Genomic DNA, 23262 nt, shown 5'->3' on the forward strand with positions numbered 1-23262 from the left:
AACCCCTTTCTATGACTTAGTGGGTTTTGCTGCTATCTATGTTTTTCTCTTCCCCATCCCCCCAATAAGTAGACTTTAGTAATTTAATTTTTTTGTCTGGGGAAAGCTGCACTATGAGAGAATATTGGCAGGAGAGGGTGTGCTCTGTGTGATATGAAGCACACCGTCAGCTGTGCTTTACTGTAACAAGTAGCTTGAGCATGGAAGAAGGAAGCTGGTTGAACTGAAATCCTGAGATTCTTCGCTGCAATCAGTAATACAAGAACAAAGCTCAGGCAGTCACACTAGCTGATTACACTGATCACTGTCTGTCATTCAATAATGATATAAAGTGTGTGAGAGGGGAAGGTCCTTCTAAGACTGGTCACTGATACAGGCCTTTCCTGGCCTGGAAAATATGTTTTGAAGACAGTATGCTGTACAGAAACCAACTCAGTGGAGACTCATCTTTGTTACTTCTCAGTTTGTGAATGCCCGTTTTTGGTTTTGCTGTGACCAGAGCATATCAAAAGCTCCTACCACAGTCAGTCTCCCAGAATTTATGTAGATTACAGATTAAGGAGTTTTATCTGCAATTTGTGAAGGAGAATAATACCTGATGTGTTCAGAGCAGCAGCCAGTTGCTTTGCCTGCTAAGATCAGCTACGCTACAAGGAAGAGGATTATAATTAATCAGCTAGTGTACACATTAGGATAACAGATTTCTGCTTTCAGATGATCTGTGTGGTCTTCCTCTGATGTTTAAAAAATTTACCACAACACCTAAACCTAAGATTTGCAGCTCTGAGATTTTCAGTCATCTGAAGGTTGGAATAGAGAATGGAGCCGGCAGCGTTTTCTTCCACTTGGTGTCAGCGTTGTTCTCTCTCACTCCAGAGCTGTTATTTGCTTTGAACATAACCCTTAATATGTTCTGAGTAACTATCTTAAAACTAGGTATTACATTTCTATTTTTGTAATGTATCAGAACATCAGCCCCTTCCTTCATCAGGTAATTAACTGATATCAGAGGGGCATGGAGGAAGGGTAAGAATTCACCTCCAAACCATTATGAAATGCAAGCCTTTTTTATTTTATGCTCATGTCACCTTCCTTACCTCAGCAGGACTACCAATAAAATCTCTTACCACCTTTGTATTCCTTTTCTTTGGTGTACGCGAGCAATTTGATTTGTTTGCTGATGATCAGGGCTTTTTGAAAAAATGTCAGAAGTGAGGTCTTTGATAGGAAAATCAACGCTTAGGAAATTAAAAGTATTTTTACTGAAAGGCTTGTGATATGTAACTATCAAAATATTTCAGCCTTTTTACTTGTCATTGGCTGTAATAGCAGGGGGAATAAAAGACATTTTAAACCCTTAGTGGCTTCTCATTTCATGCAAGGTTAGGGATGGGAGTAGGAAATGTTTTCAGAAAAGCAGAGGAAATGTAGAGTTAAAATACAAACATGAAAAAAAAATTCAGTGTCAGGAAAAAAAACCCAAAATCTCATTTTTCATTTAACTGTAGTTAATTGTAGTTCATTTAATTGTAGTTAGTTGCAGAGCTGTGCAACAGTGAATTTAATAGGCATATTCTGAATGCACAGATTCCTCTCCAGCTGCCTTCACCCCCCCCCCCCCGAATTCCTAGACTGCTTTGTTACTCTTTAGTTTATTTCACCTATTCTAGCAAATATGCAAACATGCTTAAGTACTTAACACAACCTGAGAGAAGAATAGGGGTAGCACTTATCGTAGTTACATGCAGAAAGGCTTGGCTGAATCTTTAAAGCATATTAGCGTTATAGCCTAATGCAGTTTCACTCTCTCCCAGTTTATTTGGGGTTTTGCTGTAGAGCAGAGTCTGCATTGTTTAATTTCTTTGCTTCAAGTAAAAAAGGAAATTCATGTTCATGAGTCAGCATTTCTGCTAAATAGTTTCCAGAACTATCAAACTAAGTACTGGCTACCTTTTTATTATGCTATGAAAAAGCAAAGGGATGAAATATGCCTGTAATAAAAATCCAAATGCAATTAAGCCAAAACCATGAGAAACAAAAGGAAATGTATGGTGAAGTTGCATGCCACACCTGTTCCCCAGGGTTCATGGTTAGAAAAGTTTAGTCCAAGTCGTCCTGATTTACTGATACATCTTTTTTAAAAGAAAAAAAAAAGAGAGATTTGTAGAAAAAAGGGGGAGGAATAAGTGGAAAAAGCCTCTAAGAATATTATGGAGAAACCAATGTGACACTTCAGACTTTAAGAGCAAATAAACACAACAGCTCCATATGTACGTTTTTTTCCAAATGCATTTCTAGTCAGTTCAAAGACTGTTTCTAATGTAGCAAACATTACTGCAGTTTGGCTTAGTACGCACGGGTTGGCTTGTGTGGCTGGTAATTTAGATGGACGCTTGAAGCTGAGGTTCTGTCAACAACCTTAATTCTGACCTTTGAATTTTCACTGACCATCCGCTTTATTTAAATGTTGCCCTATTCCTAGAGGACTGCAGATGCGCATACAAGGATTCTGGCTAGTAAAGCAATAATAGTGTGGGCCTTAGGCTGTTCTGCCAAGTGGTGGGATAGTCAGCTGTGCCTGGAGATGATCGTGTTAAAGGATGCTGATCAGGACTGAATTTTTCTGTAAGCTGTTAGGACAAGGAAATACTTGAGGGGCTGCTACTGTTTGATCCAGCATTGCTTCCAGTATGCAACTGGAGCTTTGCCTGGGAGTTGCTGGTGTCTCCAGGCTGCGTGCGAGAGCAGCCATAGGAGCTCAGCTTTTGATTACTTCAGGAGACTCCTCGTGCCAGCATCTGTGCATGAGGAGCTGGGCATAAGGAGCCAAATCCACAGGTTAAAACTGACCTCCCCTCCGTATTGCCCATGGGGTGGCTGAAAGATGCAGAGGTTTGCCAAGATGAGGGCTGCTGCGATCTCTACCTGGCATAGGCAGGAGAGGGGCCTGGGTGCTGGGTCAAGGAAAGGCTGAGCCTTGTGTAAAGCCTGCAGGCAGGGGAATAGTAAAGCTACACAAGATAAGTATGTGGGTATAAGTAGAGGAGGACAGGAGATGACATAGGGAGTTCTTTATAGATCCCAGGCTCTGTAGCTTTAGGATTTTTGTGTGTTTTATTTATATTCTTGTTTTCCCCACCCAGGACATTAAGTTGAATGGGACTACATTGGAAGAAAAAAAATATTACTTGGAAAAAAAAAAAAAGAAGAAAAAAAAAGAAAGAAACTTTTTGGTCTGTCAGAGTGTCTACGCAATGGCTTTAGTATTTTCAGAGGGTTGTGGTGGAGACCAAGTGAAGAAATTGTGATTTAGAACTTTATATCTGATGTTATTTTAGTTCTTTACTTTCTAATTTTATTTTCAAACTCTCTGGGAATTACATGGATAGCTTTGAGCTTCGTAATCTTTTTCATTGGTCAGTACAGGAGGACCATGCAGTAATAATAAACAGTGAGATGAATTTGGATATATGCAGCATGCTGTAACTCAAAACCATACAGTACTTCTAAAAAAAAAAAATGTTTGTCTTTTGCATATTTTCACTAGGAAAGTATAGCAAGCAATCTACTGCCTAATTGTAAGGAATGATGGATGAACAGAATATTTCCTAGATCAAATATCTGATCTGCTGCTTTACTTTTCTTCCAACTCTTGCTTTCATGTCCTTAATGTTTAGTCTAACCAAATTCCTAGCTATTTTGATAATCATTTGTACTCCTTAATGCTTTCCATGCTTAACCAAAGTGCTAGTTGGGGTGGGGGCTGGGAGAAGAGGAAGATAAGATGTGTTCAAAATTAATATTAAATGGGCTGTGGAACAGTAAAGAGCTGTATCTATTTAATTACCCTTTGTAACCACTAAGCATGGTTCATGTTAGAAGCTTAAGCAACTTGTGAAAGCTGCTGTTGACGGACCAACAAGCTGCTGTATTCTAGATAATCAGTGAGCTGTGCATGCCTTTCTTTTCACCTGCCCTTAGTAATTTGCGTGTTACAAAGAAAGTAGTCTCTTCTTCTTGGAAGTTGTAATATAAAGACATTTCTGGCAACTTTATAGTTGCAGGCAAACTTGTCAACTAAAACAAAATCCTTCTGGATATGCCTGGAGCACGAGCTATTTATTAGCAGCAGCGAACAGTGTTGTCTTTTCCAGTGTTCCTTTATACCCTGTATTCACATGGTAACAAAGTCATTGTGCTTTCTGACCAGAGGAGAGCATAAGTAGATGAAATCTAAATCCAGATCCATGTAAATGTCATTCCTTATAAAGTCTACTTGTTTCTAATGTTTGTAGCAAATCCAGATCCATGTAATTGTCATTCTTTGTGACATCTGCTTGTTTCTATAGTCCATAGCAAAACAGGGAGGAGATGAATTCATTTGTATGCTTAAAATTCACAGATACACTGTTTCTGAAAGTGTGCTTAGGGATCTCCTAAACCATGATTTTAAAAAAACCCAACAAACCAAACAACTTTGCAAAACTTTACTCTGATTTCTGGTTTTAAACCCATTGCTAATGACTGAGATACAAATTTCTAAGTATGGTTGCTACATTTTCCTCCAGTGAAGCCTACTTTGTTTCTTTAAAGGAGACAAGTTCATATCAAGTCAAAATCAAAGAAAAAATATAAAAACTGTTATGTGCAGAAGAGGAGGGCAGCATTTTTTATATTCTTATTAAGCTGTCTCTCTTGAGAACTTGGCACTGCCACAGCCACTCTAGAAAAGTAAAAGAAACTCTTCAAAGTGGGTTATGGTAACTTCAATTAAAGAACAGATCAGGTCCTAAGAATACTAAGGGGAAAGATGGATCTCTTCAACTTCTTCCCACTTAATAGATTCTACAATATGTAATGTTCCCTTATTTGAAATTTTTATACAGCATGGGATTTCTTTTTTTTAATCTAAATTAACTTCAAAGTTGAAGGGCTGCTGCTGTTCATGCATGGTCTTCAATTGTGGTTTTTCAATTAGTTGAAAGGGAGAAAAAAATTAGTAGTGGAAAATAGAAGAATAAATTAACTCTTTGGTATCAATGTACAAATCACTTCAATGAAGAAGTTGAGAGCGGTGTCCTCATCTCACCCTGTTGCAGCTCTTCCACTCAGAACAAAATATTAATTCTAGAAACTGCAACAAGGTCTTTAGGTATTCCCTTTTCCTTTTTTTTCCCTTTTCCCTTTTTCCCCTCTCTACCAACATTTTTTTCTTGAGAGTGAAAAAGTGTTATATACTTCTTTGAAACTGTTGCTGTTACAAAGTAGAACAAACTTGGCATTAGAGAGATTCTTTATTTTTATTTCTTGTTCCTTGTTAAATTAAAACCAATAGGAGGAAATTTTCACTACTCTGACCCATTTCACACCTGTTAAACTATTGGCTCTTTGTCTAATATGACACTAAAGCAAGGGGAAGTCACCTATCTATAAATTAGGTATTGTACTGATGGAGGTGATATAAATTTCTCCTTGTAGAGAGGGATGGCAAGGTTTCTTCCCTATCTCAATGCACTTCAGCCTGGTTCTGCAGCTCTTGTTGCCAAGGTTTTTTTTCCTAGGAAGGGAAAATGTTGGAGAAAATCCTAGTGTATTTCATGCTCTTTGTTGGCTGTCAGTTCCTTTGGGTAGAGATTGAAGGCTTTAGTCTGAGTGTTAGAAGCCCTCAACGGATCCGTGCCCTACTACGCTGCTAAAAAGGTTATTCCTGTATCACCTCTACTCTGATTTGTGTAGCTGATGTGGTGGAGCTCCCTGGGTAAAGCCACTTTTAACCCTGGAATGATCTTGTGGAGAAGAGAGTACTATTCCTGAACAACAGTATTTTCAAGGGATTTTACAAGATGAAATATTTTACTTATGGCAGAAAATGTAGTATGCTCTTGACAAAAAAATACCAGCTTATTGTTTTCTTGTGCTCTGCACATAAAACAGGCAACTTCCCACCACAGCACAAGCAGAGAACGTGTTCCATTGTGAATAATGCTATGCCAGCTTCATTACTCTAGGTGGTATTTAGATATTATCACAGGCAGGTTGGAATATCTCTAGTGAAGTGGAACAAACATTTTGAATTACATAACAGCAACTTCTTGAAATTTTCACAGGGTATCTGCATTTTTTCCTGAAGTAGGCAACAAGTCAACAAATTCCAACCAAAAAAGCTCACCATGCAAGTAAACTCACTGTCCTGGTTTCAGCTGGGATAGAGTTAACTGTCTTCCTAGTAGCTGGTACAGTGCTGTGTTTTGAGTTCAGAGTGAAGAATGTTGATAACACTGATGTCTTCAGTTGTTGCTCAGTAGTGTTTAGACTAATGTCAAGGATTTTTCAGCTTCTCATGCCCAGCCTGCGAGAAAGCTGGAGGGGCACAAGAAGTTGGCACAGGACACAGCCAGGGCACCTGACCCAAATTGGCCAACGGTGTATTCCATACCATGTGACGTCACATCTAGTATAGGAACAGGGAAGTGGGGGCGGGGAATCACCGCTCGGGGACTGGCTGGGTGTCAGTCGGCGGGTGGTGAGCAATTGCACTGCGCATCATTTGTACATTCCAATCCCTTCATTATTGCTGTTGTCATTTTATTAGTGTTATCATTATCATTATTAGCTTCTTCTTTTCTGTTCTATTAAACTGTTCTTATCTCAACCCATGGGTTTTGCTTCTTTTCCCGATTTTCTCCCCCATCCCACTGGGTGGGGGGGAGTGAGTGAGCGGCTGCGTGGTGTTTAGTTGCTGGCTGGGGTTAAACCACGACACTCACATGAGGATTTGAAGTCACGGTTGGGTCAGCCCAAGAGGTTTGTGTTATCTGAGGCAGGTATTCCATGGTAATCCTTGGAACACATTGTTAATTAACCATGTGCTTGGTTAATTCACCAATTAGAAGTGAAGTAGGGGTAGTGCTATTTTTCTTTCATTAGTCTGATGCTAACAGATACTGTGCAGGACAACCCAGTGCTGTGCAGAGGTGCTAGTGCTAGCTCTGCATTACTTGACAGGCTGGATAGGGTAAGTAAGTTTGGACTAGCTATTTAGCTAATGTAACTGCTTTCAGTACCTGTGGTAGTGTTGTCACTACATGTTTGTTTCCTGGATACATACATGTTCCTGAATATCTTATGCATGTATCAATTGTTCTTAAATGATGAAGTAAAACAAGTTCAGAGTAACTGGCTGCACTAGGGATGTGGCCAGGGAATCTCTTTCATGTACTTTTTTTTAATTTGTAATGTGGACAAGAGTTCAAAAGGGTTACTGCAGTCTCAAATGAACCTTTGAACAAAAGCTCTTAAGTGTCAGGAAAAATATTGGATGAAGCTTCTTTAATATTGTCTTTCTTATTGAAGAAAGTATTGAAAAAAAGGAAATAAAAAAGGTCTGTAGTGTTTACAAAAATTCTTCTTTGTCTTGCCCTCGTTGTTTTGAAGACTTAAAACCTGATCTGAAGCATAATCCAGAAAAATACATCAGGAGGATTTGTTCATAAGCGTACAGTGCGTTGACATCAGCAAACTCTTATTATGACTCTCATGTTTCCTATCTTGAAGCCTCCTTCTAATCTTCTGGCAGCATTCAAGTTCAGTGCTTTCCATTTTGATTGAATTAATTAGTGAAGTTTGGATGATTCCCCGATTCTGAAATTGCCAGAATTTTTTTAACAGGATGTTTTTAAGGGTTATTTTTGCCCTAGTTAATAACAAGTAGGTCATCTGACTGCATTTTTGTTTTGTTTAAATCGAAAATACATTGCCCATTTGGAAGCAGAGAAAATCGTAAATGAGAGCTATATTTATGTACTTATCTTGACTTTAAGTTAATCTCCCGTTACTAGTCTTGAGCCTTTCAGGTTGCTATAGAAACTGCCACAGCCTCCAACTGTGCTTCCTCCAAGACTTAATTGCATTCTGAGTTTATACACTCTCTATTAACCACAGCACTGGTAGACACAAGCACATTGCAGAATGAGTTGAATTAATGGTTCAATATGACGTGTGCATTTTTAAATACTACGTTTCCATACCGCTTTTCAAATTTTCCTTTACTAGCTGGTTAAACTCTTCTGTAACATGTAGTGATACCACAGGGATGGATTCTCTCTGTTTGCTGCCACTATATTTGATGTTTTCCAGTCTTTGATGCCATCAGAGTAGCTGCAAGAGTCATTAGTCTTAGGGACTTCCTTTTTTCCTCAGAGAAGTCAAATTATTCATGAACTACCTTAGCTCTGCTGAAGTTTTTCTGAGACTTCTCCTTCACCTCTGTGAAGGCAGACATGGAAGTGTATACCTGCTATCTCAGTAGCTCTGTTAAGCTTGTGCTTACTCAGTGCTCCCTACCACATGATTTTTGCTTGATCACTGTGGGTCAAAGATAGGCAGTTTTTCAGCCAGGCCTGTTTTTAGGTGGGATATATCAATTCATCAAAGCAGAAACTGAGTATGGCTGTATGCAAGGTTTGATAAGGCTTATCTGGGAAGTATTTATTATATCCTTGATGGAATTTCTCATCAAAACTGGACTGAGAATGTGTCTCGTTGAACCAGTACGACCAAATCTCAGAGATTTGCTTTCCCACTCAGTTCTCAGCACGATGATGCTGTCAGTGCAAATACACTGTTCTTACCGATGTAGTTCTGCTTTCAGTGAGGATGAACGTTGGGAACTGATGGTTAACATCACTTTCCTCTGTGTTCAATGAATGTAAGTTCAGAACTTCATAATAAAAATACCAATCCCCACTGTTCTCTTCTTGCACAAAAGGAGGAGAGAAAATGTATCACAACAGAAGGAAGAGAGCAAGCAGAGTATGTATTTCCATCTCCTGTTAAGCCCTCTGTCTCAGCTCTGCTTTGCTTGTGCTTAGTAGGTAAGAGATGGGGAATAGGACAGACACCCTCTGTGCACTGTTGCGCTTGGACCTGGGATGTTCCTGTACTTGTGTTAATGCTGGCCCAAAGATGTATTTATATCCTCATTAGAAGCATTAGACACACTCCACAACTGGTGAATGGACAAAGTCGGACTGATGCTGAGAAATAGGGCAAAGGGAGAATTTCACCAACATGTCACTTTAAAATGTTCATGCTTTTAGATACCGAACATCTGAAGACAGCTTAAATATACCCATTACAACTTTTAAACTTTTCAAACATCCTTTAAAATCTGACTCTTTGCACTAATGTTTTTTATGTGGTTCACAATTTTTTTTTCCCTTTTTGTCATTCTCTGTCTGTGCTATGTTGCTTGAATTATGTATTGATGGTCCCCTATAAAAATCTTTGTAATTAACTCAAGTAAGCCAAGGTAGCTTCTCTGGCCTCAGCCTTACTGCTAGTATCTCTCTGTGAGTTTGTGTAGAAATTTTTGTTCTTTTTTAGCTCTTTCAACAAAAAAGATCAATTAGAAAAGGAAGAAATTATGACAATGTTATCAGGATTAATCTGAAAGAGTCCAGACGGTTTTGCAGCATTTTGGTTTTTTTCACTCTCTTTCTTTTTTTCCACAGATCCTTTTTCATTAGCTACCTATTTTACACTTCTTGCCACAATGCAGTGGCAGTGCACTTCCTGCCTCAGAACTTAAATCTCTTCCACAACGTCTCAGTTTTCCTTTTTAGCTGCTCTGTGAGCTTGCATGTTAAAGAGAGCTGGATTTCCCTGCCAGCTCTGGCTCAAGTTACATTTCCTGGATCGCCCTACAGAATGTCAACATATATTCTAAAAATCTGTGTGTGCTGGAGGCCTTCCTCAAACATTCTAAAAACACTTACTTTGGGATGGAATTCATTTGGATTTGAATATAAAATAAGTATTGTGTGTTGGCTCCTTGTCATTCTTGAGAAGCCACATAGTTGCCATGTCTCCAAGTTGTCTGTCTGCATGAGCTATTTTCCAGGCAGTGACAGCACTTCTTTTACACAAAGCACTGCTTGCAATGTCTCCATAGGCGTTCAGAACAAAGACCTTGCATATCAACTGGACAGCCCAATGTGTGAGCATGTGGAGAGCTTGACACCACTTACATACAGTTGCTAGCAATCTTAGTAAAGAGGAAAGACTCATTAAAAGTCTGAGATGTGCCAATAGCAGGTTGTTTTACTCTACCATAGAATGTATTGCGAAAGCGTTTTTTCACAAGCCATAATTTCTTCTGATTTCTGTAGTTTACAGTATTTTTAGGCTGTTCCTATAGTCGATGGTATGTTGGTGGTAGGTTCTTCTGTAGACACGTGGCATCTTTAGAGTATAGGTGGCTGGATGTTTAGGGTATCTCAGGCAACATTAGCTAATGCTGTTCTGGTTAGGGAATGCAGCACTTTGTTGCAGAGAGGCACTTACCATTGTATTTTGCTTCTCATGCCTTGTCAAAACTTGTCTTCAGGTACTTATTGTTCATCCTTCCTTCCCTTCCCCATCCTGTGGGAGAAAACTGACTCATAACCATCTCTGGTACACTACCTGGAAGTGAGTGAAAAGTAGGGATGCTGCTTCTTTACAGCCTTTGTATTCCCCCTCTTGTTTGTTGGACCAAATGTAATGCTACTCTGGGATGTTTGTGCTGGAAGACTTGCTGTTTCTGCGAGCAGAGAAGATAAGCCATGAAGCTGCTGGCAGTAGCCAGGGAGAGATATTTGAGCCAGGTTGTTTAGTGGACAGCGGAAAGGTTAAACCTTGTAATTGTCTGTAAGCTTTGATTTCTTCTCCTTCCCTTGTTTCTCAGTAAAAGCAAAGAAAAGGTGGAGTGAAACTTGACCATAAGAGTTTTGGATAAGCAGGGGTACTGCTGAAATGGTTCATACATATCTCAGGCAAATATCCCCACTGGAATAAGGAGAAGCACTCAGAATGGGGTCTACAGGTAGGGACAGACTGTTCAGCAGATCTGCTCTTGAGTTCTGTATCACTTTGTTTAGTGCACTAAATACGTCTTTCCTCTAGCAAACACTGAGCAAGATGGAAGATAATACTGACAAAATGTGGATGGAATGTAGGCTCTGTAGGGCTAAACTTTAAAATTCTTGAAATATAGACCTAGTAATTAATTTCAATGTGATTTCTGTCTCTTTATCCCCCACTTGCACCTCCAGAATCAATCCCCAGTGAAATTTCTATTTTCTGTCTTAACCCTACTCACCTCAGTGGCCGCTTAGCAGAAGGGTTTCACTATGTGTTAACTAAATTTGTCATTTTGTATGTCCTTGCATGGCATGCAACGGAAATGAGCATGGACTCTATTAATATCTGTTCTTACGTAAACAGAACCAATTTTATTCAGTTCTTCAGCTAATGAAGCACTGTGGGAACAAGAAAGTCAGAAGCTTGGGAATTACTCTACAAGGAAGAATCTCAGTGTTTCTTGGCAGAAACTGCTTTATGCTCTAGGCTTGCTTGGTAAGAGCCAACAGTAACAAGGTCTTATTCTGGATAGGAGTTTAAATAAATAGACACTGAATGTTTCTGCCTGTCTTTGAAAGCTGACACACAGAAATCCCAAAGTTTATTTCAGAGAAGGCTTAATTTTTATCTAGTTACAGCCAGATACTCAATTTTGAGGAGGGCGTCTAATGAAAGAAAAAAGGAGTTGGAGTCCCAAATGGGGACTTATGGAAAATTATCTTTTCTTTATTTACTTCTAAATACTGACAGAATGGAAATAATGTTTCTCAATTCTTTGTCTGTCAATTTCCTTAAAGAAAAAGCCAAAACTCAAAGGCATAAGGTGGCTGAGGTGACTTACTCGGCAATAATTGGATTTCTAGCATTAGTTGCTATCACATTTTTATTAAAATAGCCATAGGAGCAGCTGAATTGTTGTATATGGTCATATATAGACTACCTTTTTGGGGGGTTGTTGGAGAAGGCTGTAATGGAGGCATTAGTTGGCATTAGATTTACAATGTCATAACTTCTATAATGCCCTTTAAAATCTTTCTTGCACGCTTATATTGAATGAGTGTATTAAATGAGAACTTGTGGCGGGAAGGTCAATATCTCCAATGCTGTGTCACATGTAAGTGAGCACACACCCTCATGCATCCATGTATCTAGTACTTCCCTGATGTACACTGATGGGAGAAAGTGGGCAGCTCTCTTCCCCAATGGCTTCTTAGCTGGACTGAACACTGATAGCTCTGTGAATGTGATATTAGCACCTTAGTTTCTGTCTGTTAAACTGAAATGCACATATATGCCATTTTGATTGCTTTGTCTCAGGAGGTGCTACTTCAAAGGTCTCTACAGTTTCTTAAGACTGCCTCTGGCTTAATATTATTTCAATATAAAGATAACATCATCAGAGATAAACATAAGGAAAAGATGAATGATCCTGCTTTTTCTTGGGTTATTGTTGTTTGTTTTCCCTAGACTGGAAGATATAGTTAAGAAGAATTTCAGAACGTAATCTTGCATACTGAAAACTGCTGTAGATCTGGCAGGAAATAATGCAAGAGGGCAGGACTCTCTGCCTTAAATCATTCTCCTTTGTGCATTATTCTCCTTCCTTCATGAAATCCTATCTTCAGCCCTCTCTATAACTTTCTATCGTAATAAAATTATGAACTATGAATTTCAAATCCACAGGGAAAAAATGTGACCCAATGTATCTTTGCAGTGCAGATGAGGCAGGAGCCTATTTCTCTTGGCCTATGTTTTCTAATTGCCAGTTCACAATATGTTTTTCTACTATCCATGAAGTTGTTAATAGGAGACGAAGGAATCACTATTGACCTGCACAATTAGTCTTCAAATAAATCAGGATAGCTACTCAATCTTTTGTATTCAGTACACATTGTAACAGTTGATGTGCAACAAGGTAATTTGTTAAGTCCTATATACAAATGCAACAGTAAAGGAGATATCAATCTCCAGAACAAAACTGAAGGAAATTAGTGCCATATGTGCAGCACCAGTGACAAAAATGAACCATTTATTCCCAAGTACAAAAGTAAATTTATAACTCTCTGTATGAACTGGTTTTCTTGGATCCAAACGTAATAAAATGCAACCCATATTTTTTTAATTGCTCAGAATCGCACCTGACCACCTGAAACACATTTCTGAGGTCTTGAAAAAACCTATAGGAATCTGAAAAGAGCCAAAAAAGCACAAAGAAAATCTCAATAATAAAACAATTAAAAAGCAATAAATTTTAAAATTATTGAGAAAGTTTGTAAATTAAGAAATAGTCTCGATTCCCATTTCCTGGGAATGTGCACTGTGCAAGGAAATAGAAGATAATTATTCTAAGAGCACCTGTGGTAAAATCTTTAATTATAATTGTTCAGATAGAAGTTAATTAAAAGCACATCTTTAATGTAGCAGTATGGTTTTCCCTACATGCCACCATCTGGGACTGACTCTTTTCTGCCCTCCGTTATTTAACTTAAATAGTAACAAACAGCTGTGAATGTAGTTCTAATTTTCTCTTATCTGCTCAACAACGGTATGTGTTCCAAGAGGGCATTGTGCAGAAGGGTGTAGTCTTTCATTTTTGCAGGAAAAGAAATAGTCTCTCTCACTCTTTATTGCTGTGAAAAGAAGTCACAAGAGTAACTGTAAATTTTGAATTTATATGTTTCTTGCGAGTTGATTTTAGCCATGCTCCCTTTTTGCTCCTGTTTTCCACCACCAAGCAGGTCAAGTGTGCTGGGAAGTATCAATATCCTGGTTGATTGTCAACCTGCTGAGACAACTTGCTCTATAAGCTGCTGGTCTGGCACCCCACTCACAACAGCTGCTACGTTGCTTGAGCTCTGTGGGGTGTGATTGACCGTGAAAATAATGTAAGGAAATAGGAGGAAGGGAGGGAGGGAGATGTAAATGCAGCTGCACAGCTGTAGTCTAGTGATGAAGGTGGTGTTTAAAATGCCCAGCAGGTTAAAACTGCTTTTCTTTAAAGAAGGAACTTTGGTAGCATTGCCTACCTGCATGGAGAGCACTGACAGGCTCTCATGGCGTTTTGGTAATTAACTGTGTCATATGAAGGAGAGCAGAGAGGACTTGGATTTTTTTCCAGAAGTAGTTTAAGAGTTTCTCAAAGGTGGAAAAGTTGACAGACATTGCAATACCTTGCAAAATCTGTGGGATTGGAGCATGCTCCTGTCCCAGACTCTTTTCTCTGTGTGATGTCTGCTCCCAAATACTGTGTGATTTATTTTTTTTTAAGCAACAAAATTTGCTTCCAAATAATTTCTATGTCCCCCTCCCAAACTAGGCTGCACTAGACTATTGCTAACAGGCTTAATGTTTCGTTTAGTTACAGGCTTCCCAAATTAGAGTTTGATTTATGGTGTTCAAAAATAAATTAGCCCTGACACTATTGCAGTTGCCCATGTTTTTGGTTCACAAAAACTAGACTAGTAATGAAATACATCCTCTTTCTGCGCCTTGCTTCCAGAAAGCCAGTTACATTGTGCTAATGAGCACAATAAGACAAATCAGTTCTGAAGCTTATAGGTGAGATACTAGCAAGAACTGTTGAAAAGAGACTAAAAGGGAAGTGTTAGAAATCCTGCATCCTCAAAACATTTGTCTGTCTTGCATGCAGTGTACCAAAACAATTGTGTCCTGTGAGGCAATGTGTCAGCTGAGATTTGAGGTAGGTAGTAACCTGACTTTCAGGCCAGCTTGAATAGTAACTGAACAGGACAAACACTTCATCCTTGTACAGGTTTAATTATAAAGCTACTGTGCAGCAGGCATTTGAAAGCTTCTCATTACAAGTCTATGAAGAGCTAGAGGTGCTAGGATGCTGCAATCAATGAATCCTGCTGGGGAAAGTAAACCCTCAAAAGATGCTTTCTGAGCACTACAATGAAGTGGCATTGCAGTGTTCCATATTGCAGGTCTGAGTTTGGGCAGGGAGGAAGGAACCAGGCCAGAGTGGTAAGATAACATATATCTAAACTGAAGTTTTAATATGCATCAAACAGAACAAGAAAAAAATTGGAAAAATTATTATAGAAACGTTTAATCAGGGTAATTATAAAGCCTTTTTTAGGAGTTTAGCATGTATCATCCTGCTCGCAAATCATCCTGCTCGCATGCATCCATGTAGAGAAATGCTGAATTCACAGTTAGATCAGTTTCAAGAGTTACTTGATAATGCAGTGGATGATGCCTGGTTTTTACCGGCTCTCTGAGTGAGGTTTTTGAAGTTGAAACTGACTGTTTCTCTTAAATGAATAAACATTGTAGAATTTTGTTATGTGTGTGTTTTCACAAACCATCTGCCTAATTAAAAATAACAATATGCCATTAAATTTTTATCAGCTGAGATAAACTCAGGCTGCAGCAAATTGGTATTCCATTATAATTCTAGAAAAGCTAGACTTATCTGCTCTGGCCTTGAGTAGTAAAGTATATAGGTTACAGCTGTAAGATATACTTCACTTTCTTTCATACTAAAATAATTCAGTTCAAAGAGTCTTGTTGGTGAAGCACATATTATTACCATGGCTGATTTATTTAGTACATTCTTGAGGCTATATGACCTCAGATTATTAAATGGCTATCAAATATAATAATGAAATAACTTTGAATGAGAGTGCTAAAACTAAACATCTATAACAGTGTTACTGGGCATTACAGTATAATTTCAATAAAAGAAAAAGGAAACTGAAGTTTATAGTGATTTTTGTATGTTACATACTTGGAGAAGATGCATATATTAAATAAATGTAAATGAATACATATATTGTTGAGCTCTGTTCATACTTTGAATGCAAATTCTAGCTCCTTGTTCTTGGAAGTGTCAAGATAGCTGGAGAGTAGCTGAACCAAGCAATGCCAGATATTGACTCAGGTTTACTGTACCTATAAGAAGCCCATTTTTTTTTATACCTGTAGCAGGTGATCTCTCAAAAGTTATGTTTTAATAAATTATCACATGGGTTTGCTCACAGTAGCTCATTCTGCTGTGAATTTTGAGATACTGTATTCAGTGGTGTGTGCAACCTTTCTTTGAGACTTTGTGTTATATCTTCTCTCGCAACAGTGCTTTTATGATTACTTTCTTTTAATAGGAAGCCAGAAAAATATTTGTCATAGCAAAGTTTAGCAGAACAAATTCAAGGCGTTATGTCCAAAACACCATGGGGAAGATGATGGGTTATAAGGGTGTGCATTTTTGAAAAGTACTGCCTTAGGTTTAAATATTCCTGCCACTGGAGAGGATGAGTTTGGGGCTACCTTTTGGGTTTTTTGTATTAGTAAATTCTGGAGAAATGTGTCCTCAATGGCAACATTCAAAGGAGGAGCATGTTCTCTGCTGGCCTTCTGCCACATTGTCAGAAAAGGGAGATGCTTCTTGGAGAAAGGTGCATGGATGAAGAACACTTTTACATAGGGCCAGTGGTGGGAAACATGCAGAACTGCTGAAGAGAGACCCTTTAATTTACAGTAGACGCCCCTGAATCTCTCCAAAATTAAAACTCCTGACACCTTTCGATATTTCTTTCTTTGTGATTGGACAGGGGTAGGTAAAGTAATTACTATACAACCTTCAGATCAAAAATTACCCCTTAGTACTTATTTAGTGACTTGCATTTTCAAAGGAGCTTGGAAAGTTCACTTGTATTACAAAACTTGCATTTATAGAAAGTGTGAAAGTTTTATTATATACTGCCTCAGTGTACTGATTGAAATTAACCTTTTACATTGCAGGTTTTTTTACTTAAAATAGCCTAAGGTACTGTCAAACAAATGGCTTCTCTTTGGCATATTTTATCCTCCACTCAAATACCAACTTGGTCAAATGCAATATGCAATAGCTTTGTGAACCATCCCGCAGTGGTTTAGCTATTAGTGGAAGAAGTCCAAAAATCTAGAGCCAAAGCCTAACTTTAAAAAGGAAAAAAAAAAAAATTCAATGTGTTTGCGTGTCTTTGTCAGATACACAGTGTATTTATTTTGCAGACCTGTTCTCTTTTTCTGTAGCTCCAGACTCCTTGGCTGCAAAGGATGCATTTTTAAATTGTTGAAAGAGTTGTTAATTAGAGCAATTTCTTACACTAAGTAACTGAAAAGATCCCTGGAGAAATCCTTGTTCTTATGCAGAAATCCATGTGCAATTAAAAAACAGTTACGTACAGTTACATATATTTAAGGTATAGTGAGGTAAACAGTGAAGCTGTGTGTGCTCTGTATTGTTCATAGCTGTGCCACTTCTAAAGAGAGTATATTTTCTTTGCTCATATTGTAAAGTTCAGGAAGAAAACAGTACCCCTTGTTCAAAAGGTTCCAGTGAAGACCATGCAATAATTAAAAGCTGATCATCCTAGAGGGAGTTTGAACAAAAATAATGCTGACTCTTAAACCTAGGGGAACGGTAGTCACTGCAGAGGAAGAGGGAGGCCTAGGTTCAGTCCCCAGATGTTAAACAAAATATTGGACCAAGTCCTGAATAAAATAAGGCAGCTGCATCAAGTGGGATGAAATGCACTCACCCACTGGAGTTTGCAGTGGTTAGGGTACACTCCTGGGGAGATGCAGAAATTGAACCTAGCTTTCCCATCCTGAGAGAGTACTGCAGCCACAGAGCTATGGGAACTGACTGGTTTAGGATTGTAGAATAACTCAGGGTAGAAGAGACCTCAGGAGGTCCTAACCATCTGCTCAGCAGTAGTTTCCCTTGTCCCAGAGTGTCTGCGTTATTCAGACAGGTGTATTGGTTGGTAAATCCAGCACATTGTGGTGCTGAAAAGTGAGAACCAGCACATTCGGGGATCACGATTAAAAAACTGCAATTCCTTATTTACAGTCAGGGAAATTTATAGTGAAACTGGGAACTATACACATGTATTAGGGGAGGAGAGCAAAGAAAGCAAGCAAAAAGACTTGGAGTTCCAAGTGGGCATTCTCACATGCTGAACCATTGATCTAGCTGTTGAGCTCATCATCTTCCTTTATACCAGAGCATTATTAGTGTTAGTAATGTAAATGAAGGAAATTGTGTAGTTCAGTGCTATGCGTGAAATTCGTCGTGGCAGGCGCTAACTGCTTTGTGTGTGTGTGTGTGTGTAAGATTTAGGTCTTGCTTTATTTAACAAGGCAGTTCAGTGCTTGCCAACCTACTTAGCAAGTGCTTAGCATATTTAAGTTCTTAAAGTTAAGCATGTGCATAAGCGTTTGCCTGACTTACGGCCTAAATCAGAAGTTTTCCATTTTTATGGTAATTATTGTAAGGTTGCTTGAGGCTTGAGTTAATAGAAGGTTACTTGATCACTTTTTCTGCATGACAAGTTCTTCCTGGGTAGCTCTGATTAGGTATGTAGTGGCCGTTTTGTTACTACATGATAACTACATGATGGATGTAATTACAGTAACACTTTTCTGTCTATACTACAAACTGGTGAATATTTGTCATGTCCTAATTTTCTAGATTAGGATATAGCACTGAGGCAGAAAAAATCACAATGGATGAAAGGATAAAAAGTGAAAAGGGTAGCAAAGCCAGAATAGTTTTTCCAGTTTCCAATTACATCACTAACTGTCTGGAGTCCAGGTAACAAAAGATCTGATTCAAAACTCTATTATCTCTTAAAATAAATTAAAATAGTACCACTGAGGTCTTTCAAAGCTGTAACTTAGTTCAGTCTTAAATGGCAAAAGCTCCAGCTGGTTTGGGGAGAGTCTTTTAAAATCCTTCCCATTTGGCTACTTTCGTGTTTCTTGTAGATGCCTCCCATATTCAACTAAGAGCTCTTACCGTTTTAAATTTGTATCTTCTGTTTGCCACAATGTTTACTAATTATAGGGTTATCATAGCTCTTAAATTGTGTAAAATTGCAGGTTCCCTGAGCAGAAGGGAATTCAGTATATGGAATACATCACATCAATGTGAAAAGCTGCAGAGCCAAGCTTTCTCATGGAGTAGAGATGAGTGCACTCAGGCTACAGAAAGTTTGGGCTTGGGAAAGTATTATTCTGAATCCAAGCTGAGGTCTCCGTGTTGGTTTGGGTTTATTACCATTATATAATAGTAAACAGAAAATAAAACCCAACACCTTTCATTGCCCAAACAGGCTTTTTTTCTTCCTCTTCTTTTTTTGTTTTCTTCCTTTTGAAAGAAGTGCTGTGTACTGGTATGCTTTATGTTCTAAGTATTTTTTTAGTACACTTTTCCTTTATTTGTGTTCCTACTGAGTTCCTGCTTTATCATGTGTGGAAAAGTGCCCCTAATTTAGTGGTCATTCAAAAATCATATTTTAATATTTTAAAGGTGCTGTTTTTTCCAGCTGTTTCTATTAGGATTGTGTTAAGAATTTCCAGCTCCCTCACATGGGCTGCTAGCTAGAAAATGATAGGGTGCAATCTTGACTATGACAAGAAAATTACAAACACTTAAATGAGCAAGAAGTGTTTATCCTCCTGAAAATAGACAAGAACAGCACAACTGAACAGTGGACCAAGCTGGTCTTGAATTGAAATCCAGCCTTGTACATTTTGTTTCTTTTCTCTACACAGGAAAACAACACAGAAGATGAAGAAAGAGACAGACTCATCTTATTAAGGTAGGATGAAAGCACCTGTTATTTAACTGCTTCATGGAAACTTTTGATATCTCACTACCAATCCATATAAAATACTTCTATAATGTGATGATAAGTTGGTTTGTTGGAGGAATAACCTAAAAAGTGAAACTTCTCGAAGTCTTAACGCTCATGTATATCAGCTGTAGACGGATGAATGGAGGTCTAGCCGGCCAACGTCACCAGTTGACCCCCAAACAAATGTATTCTTGATTCTTGGGTGGGTTGGGTTTGGTTTTTTTGGTTGGGTTTGGGTTTTTTTTTTTTTTGGTCTTCGTTATTCCTCTAATTTTTTATTCTGCTTATACATACTTCTCTCATGGGTCACATGTTGGTATTTCCTAAGCTGCAAGGGTGAACTGCCTAGTTTCAGGAAATGTTTCATGGGTTTGCACTGGTGCGGTATTGTACCAGTAGGCTGAGATACAATCAGAGTAAATATATAAGTAACTGTGTGCGCTTTCTCCTGGGAAGGGGAAGGGGCTGGCAGTGAAGTCGTATCTTGAAAGCTTCTTTTTGGAGAGGGCTGGGGTGTGCAATGACTATGCTTTATGCAGATGGCTAAATTTTCTGGAGAGAGAAAAACTGATGTCTAAACAAAGCTGAAATCCTTCACTGTGTTTCTGTCAGAAAGACTTGGCTTTTATAAGACTTGCATTTATGTAAGCAAACAGTATTGTGTTATGCCCCAAGACTAGATTTCCTTGCATCATTTCTCCAGCATTTGACTTGTCTAACCACAGGACCATAGCTTAGCCAAAAAATTTCTTAAAGGAATATTTTTACCCATAAGACTTAAAAACACAGTAATGCGTTCCCACCCCTATTTGCATTTTAGAGTAGAAATACATGGACTAAACTAATAGACAATGGAAAATCATGGTACATGTTCCAGTCTTCTAGATTTTGTTTTGTTCTGAGATTCCACTGAAACGCCATAATGGAGGCCAAGTTTATTGTGCTCTGCAGTGAAAAAGCTGAGGAAAAGATGTTATGGTTCAGAGCAACTTCAAGTATTTCCCAGATATTTTGTAATGCCAGATGCTGCTGAAGTATCCCACTTAATATTCTGCTTGCTTTGCCAGAAATGCAGCAGATTAATAAACCACATTAGTTAGGAAATAGCTTTCTGAGGGAGCTAGGAAAGATAATTCAAGGTTTTAGACAAAGCTATTGAAGCAGAGGCAAGCTGACATTACCTAAAAGCTAATCAAATACTAGTAGAACAATAAGGGAGTATAATACATCATTTGGGAGACAAAATTCAAGGGAGAAGATTTCAAAAGATACTATCTCTATTTGCCAGCAGATAGTACCTCCCAGTGTTGAGCCTTTATCACTACAGAAATTACCAAGCACTGTTGAAATAATATTCTGTTCTGTGAGAGGGTATCTTCTAAATCATACTGATTGTTTAGGTCTGGTGCAGGACTTGCCTGTAGTCCTAACTAATTTCTGGATCTGAGATACAGTCCTGGGTTCAGTAGATAAACAGGAATTCTGGGCATTTTTTTTCTACGTTTTTGATCATAATGGAACAACTGGCAATTGTTTTTTTCTGATCACACTGAATTTAAGTACTTCCTATCTTACACAGTTGGTAATTAATGGTTTGGATGTTCATCTGGGTTATAAAAGAGCTGAATTTCAGTATCTGCAATGAAAAAAAAAAAAAAAGCCTGTGTGTGAATGTATTTTATAAACACTGGAGCATATCAGCAGGGAGACTGGAAATGCTCAGCTTCCACCCTACAGAAATTAGGGCATTCTTCTCAGGGATTTAGTTCAAAATCTCTTTGGGCACTGAGTGAAATTAAAGCCAAGTTTTCTGTCTTGAGTTTGTGCCATAAATTTTGGATTTAAAAAAGAAAAAAGTCTCATCCTCAAATATTTTTTTGTGAACACATCTGCCATAATTTTGTCTTGCTAGCTGCAATTTCTGCAGAAAATTCAAACCTAATTTATGCATCCTTGGGACAGCCAGAGTCACATTTCTCAGAGAACTTAACGTTCACTGGTGTTCATTCTTTTACCACCAAGATCTGGTGAAGATCAGCAAAAGGCAATTTTTTCAGGAAATGAATTTGAATATGCCTGTCTTGGACGCAGTGCTTTATTATTTGTTCAGTATTAGCAAGTGGGCCAATTGCTGATGTGAATTTCCTAACTTGTTTGCTTTCACTTAAACAAAACTAAGCAAATGCTGTTGGTAAATATTCACTCTGCAAACCCTCAGGGCAGTCAAAGGTATCCGTTACAAAGCTGTAACCCCAGCTGTTTGTTTCTGTCACTCTGTTGGAGTGAAAATGCATAGCAATTTGTTTCTGGCAAAATAGGATGAACTAACCATTTGACCATTTAGTTTGAGTTAGCATGGCACATTCTTGTCTGAGCAGAGAATGGAGTACCTGAATGAAGTCACCTGACCTCCAGCAAGCAGGGGCACTGCTTGCATAGAGCAACATTGTTGGTTTAAAAAAATTATCCAATGCCACAAGGTCACTTCTGAAACCAGCTCTTAGATGTGACAGTCTGCCACCCAAAAGATGTGTACTGCACAAAGACAAATACTCTTGAAGTAAATAGGTAGAAGAGAGAGCCATAGCCTCAGTCTGCTGTAATGGGAATAAGTATGGTAACTAAGAAACCTGCTGGATCTACTGTGAAGCTTACTGATTCTGACCCAAAGCATTGGTATTTGGTTACCATAAAATCATCTTTGTGAAGTCTAAGCACAATTAAGTGCTGCCCAGTTTCTCAGTAAATACATTGGTAAAGAAAGGCTTTATCAAGAGTACGTGACTGGGAAAGGACAGTAAATCTACTTTAGCTTTCCAAAATTCATGGCGCTCTGAATTGAGAGCAAGACTAATTACTGTGCGCCTGCCTTTATATCACTGACATTAAATACGTTATTTGTTGTTTAGTACACCTATGTGGTGTTGCAAGTTTCCCTCATAATATAAGCAGTTGCAGACAAAACAGGATGATGCTTCCCTTTTTCAGCTACTTACTGCCTTTTTTTCTATCCTGTGCTCTTAAATTCTGGAACTAAAACTTGTCCCTGTAATTTAACTTTTATCAAATTCCTTTTATCATGAAAAAGGGAGGATGACTCACACTTTAGATTAGCAAACTACGGACTACTGTTACTTTAATTTTGTGTAATAAGAATTGTCTTTCATTTAGCTGGGTTAGTGTTATGCCCTTTTAAGGTAAATCAGTATGATACCACAAGATACCTATTAAATGATTTTCTATTTTGTTTCATAGGTGCTTAACTTGATTGCATATACAAATCTGTCAGCTTGGGAATCTGATATACAGAAATGTGTTTGATAGATGTCTATCAGTATGCTAGGCCAGGCAATTTTAATCCCTTTAAATTAAATTTGTTATTAAAGGCAAATAAAAGTGTCTGTCTTGGGGGATAGACTATTAGCATATATAGGAATCTAGAAATGCTGCAGGATAGTTTTCTTTTGGGAACAATTAATTATGGCAGATTCATCCTGTTGGGCTTTTTTTTTTTTTTTTTGTTACTTCTTACCATGTAAAAGCTAATTGTTAAATATAATTAGATTTACCAACTCTGCTGGCTAAATTAGATAGCTGCAGGAACACTGCATGGCAGCACACACATGACACAACCAGGGCAGTGTCAATGTACATGATGCTAAATACTGTTCAATCTAGTAGGCACAAATAGAACTGTTATTGTTATAGG

General features: G+C 38.3%; 1 protein-coding gene across 7 annotated transcripts in view; it reads left to right on the forward strand.

Moving 5' to 3' along the window:
• Positions 1-23262, forward strand: part of FAM13C (family with sequence similarity 13 member C) — a 142702-nt gene that overhangs the window by 19970 nt on the left and 99470 nt on the right. For all 7 annotated transcript variants that reach the window (XM_052798904.1, XM_052798907.1, XM_052798908.1 and 4 more), the window contains one exon: positions 19471-19517. In XM_052798904.1, coding sequence (XP_052654864.1) covers positions 19471-19517 — 47 coding nt within the window. The remainder of the gene's footprint in view (positions 1-19470; positions 19518-23262) is intronic.

This window comes from Harpia harpyja, chromosome 10 (assembly GCF_026419915.1).
Source record: "Harpia harpyja isolate bHarHar1 chromosome 10, bHarHar1 primary haplotype, whole genome shotgun sequence".
In the NCBI taxonomy this organism is placed as follows: domain Eukaryota; kingdom Metazoa; phylum Chordata; class Aves; order Accipitriformes; family Accipitridae; genus Harpia; species Harpia harpyja.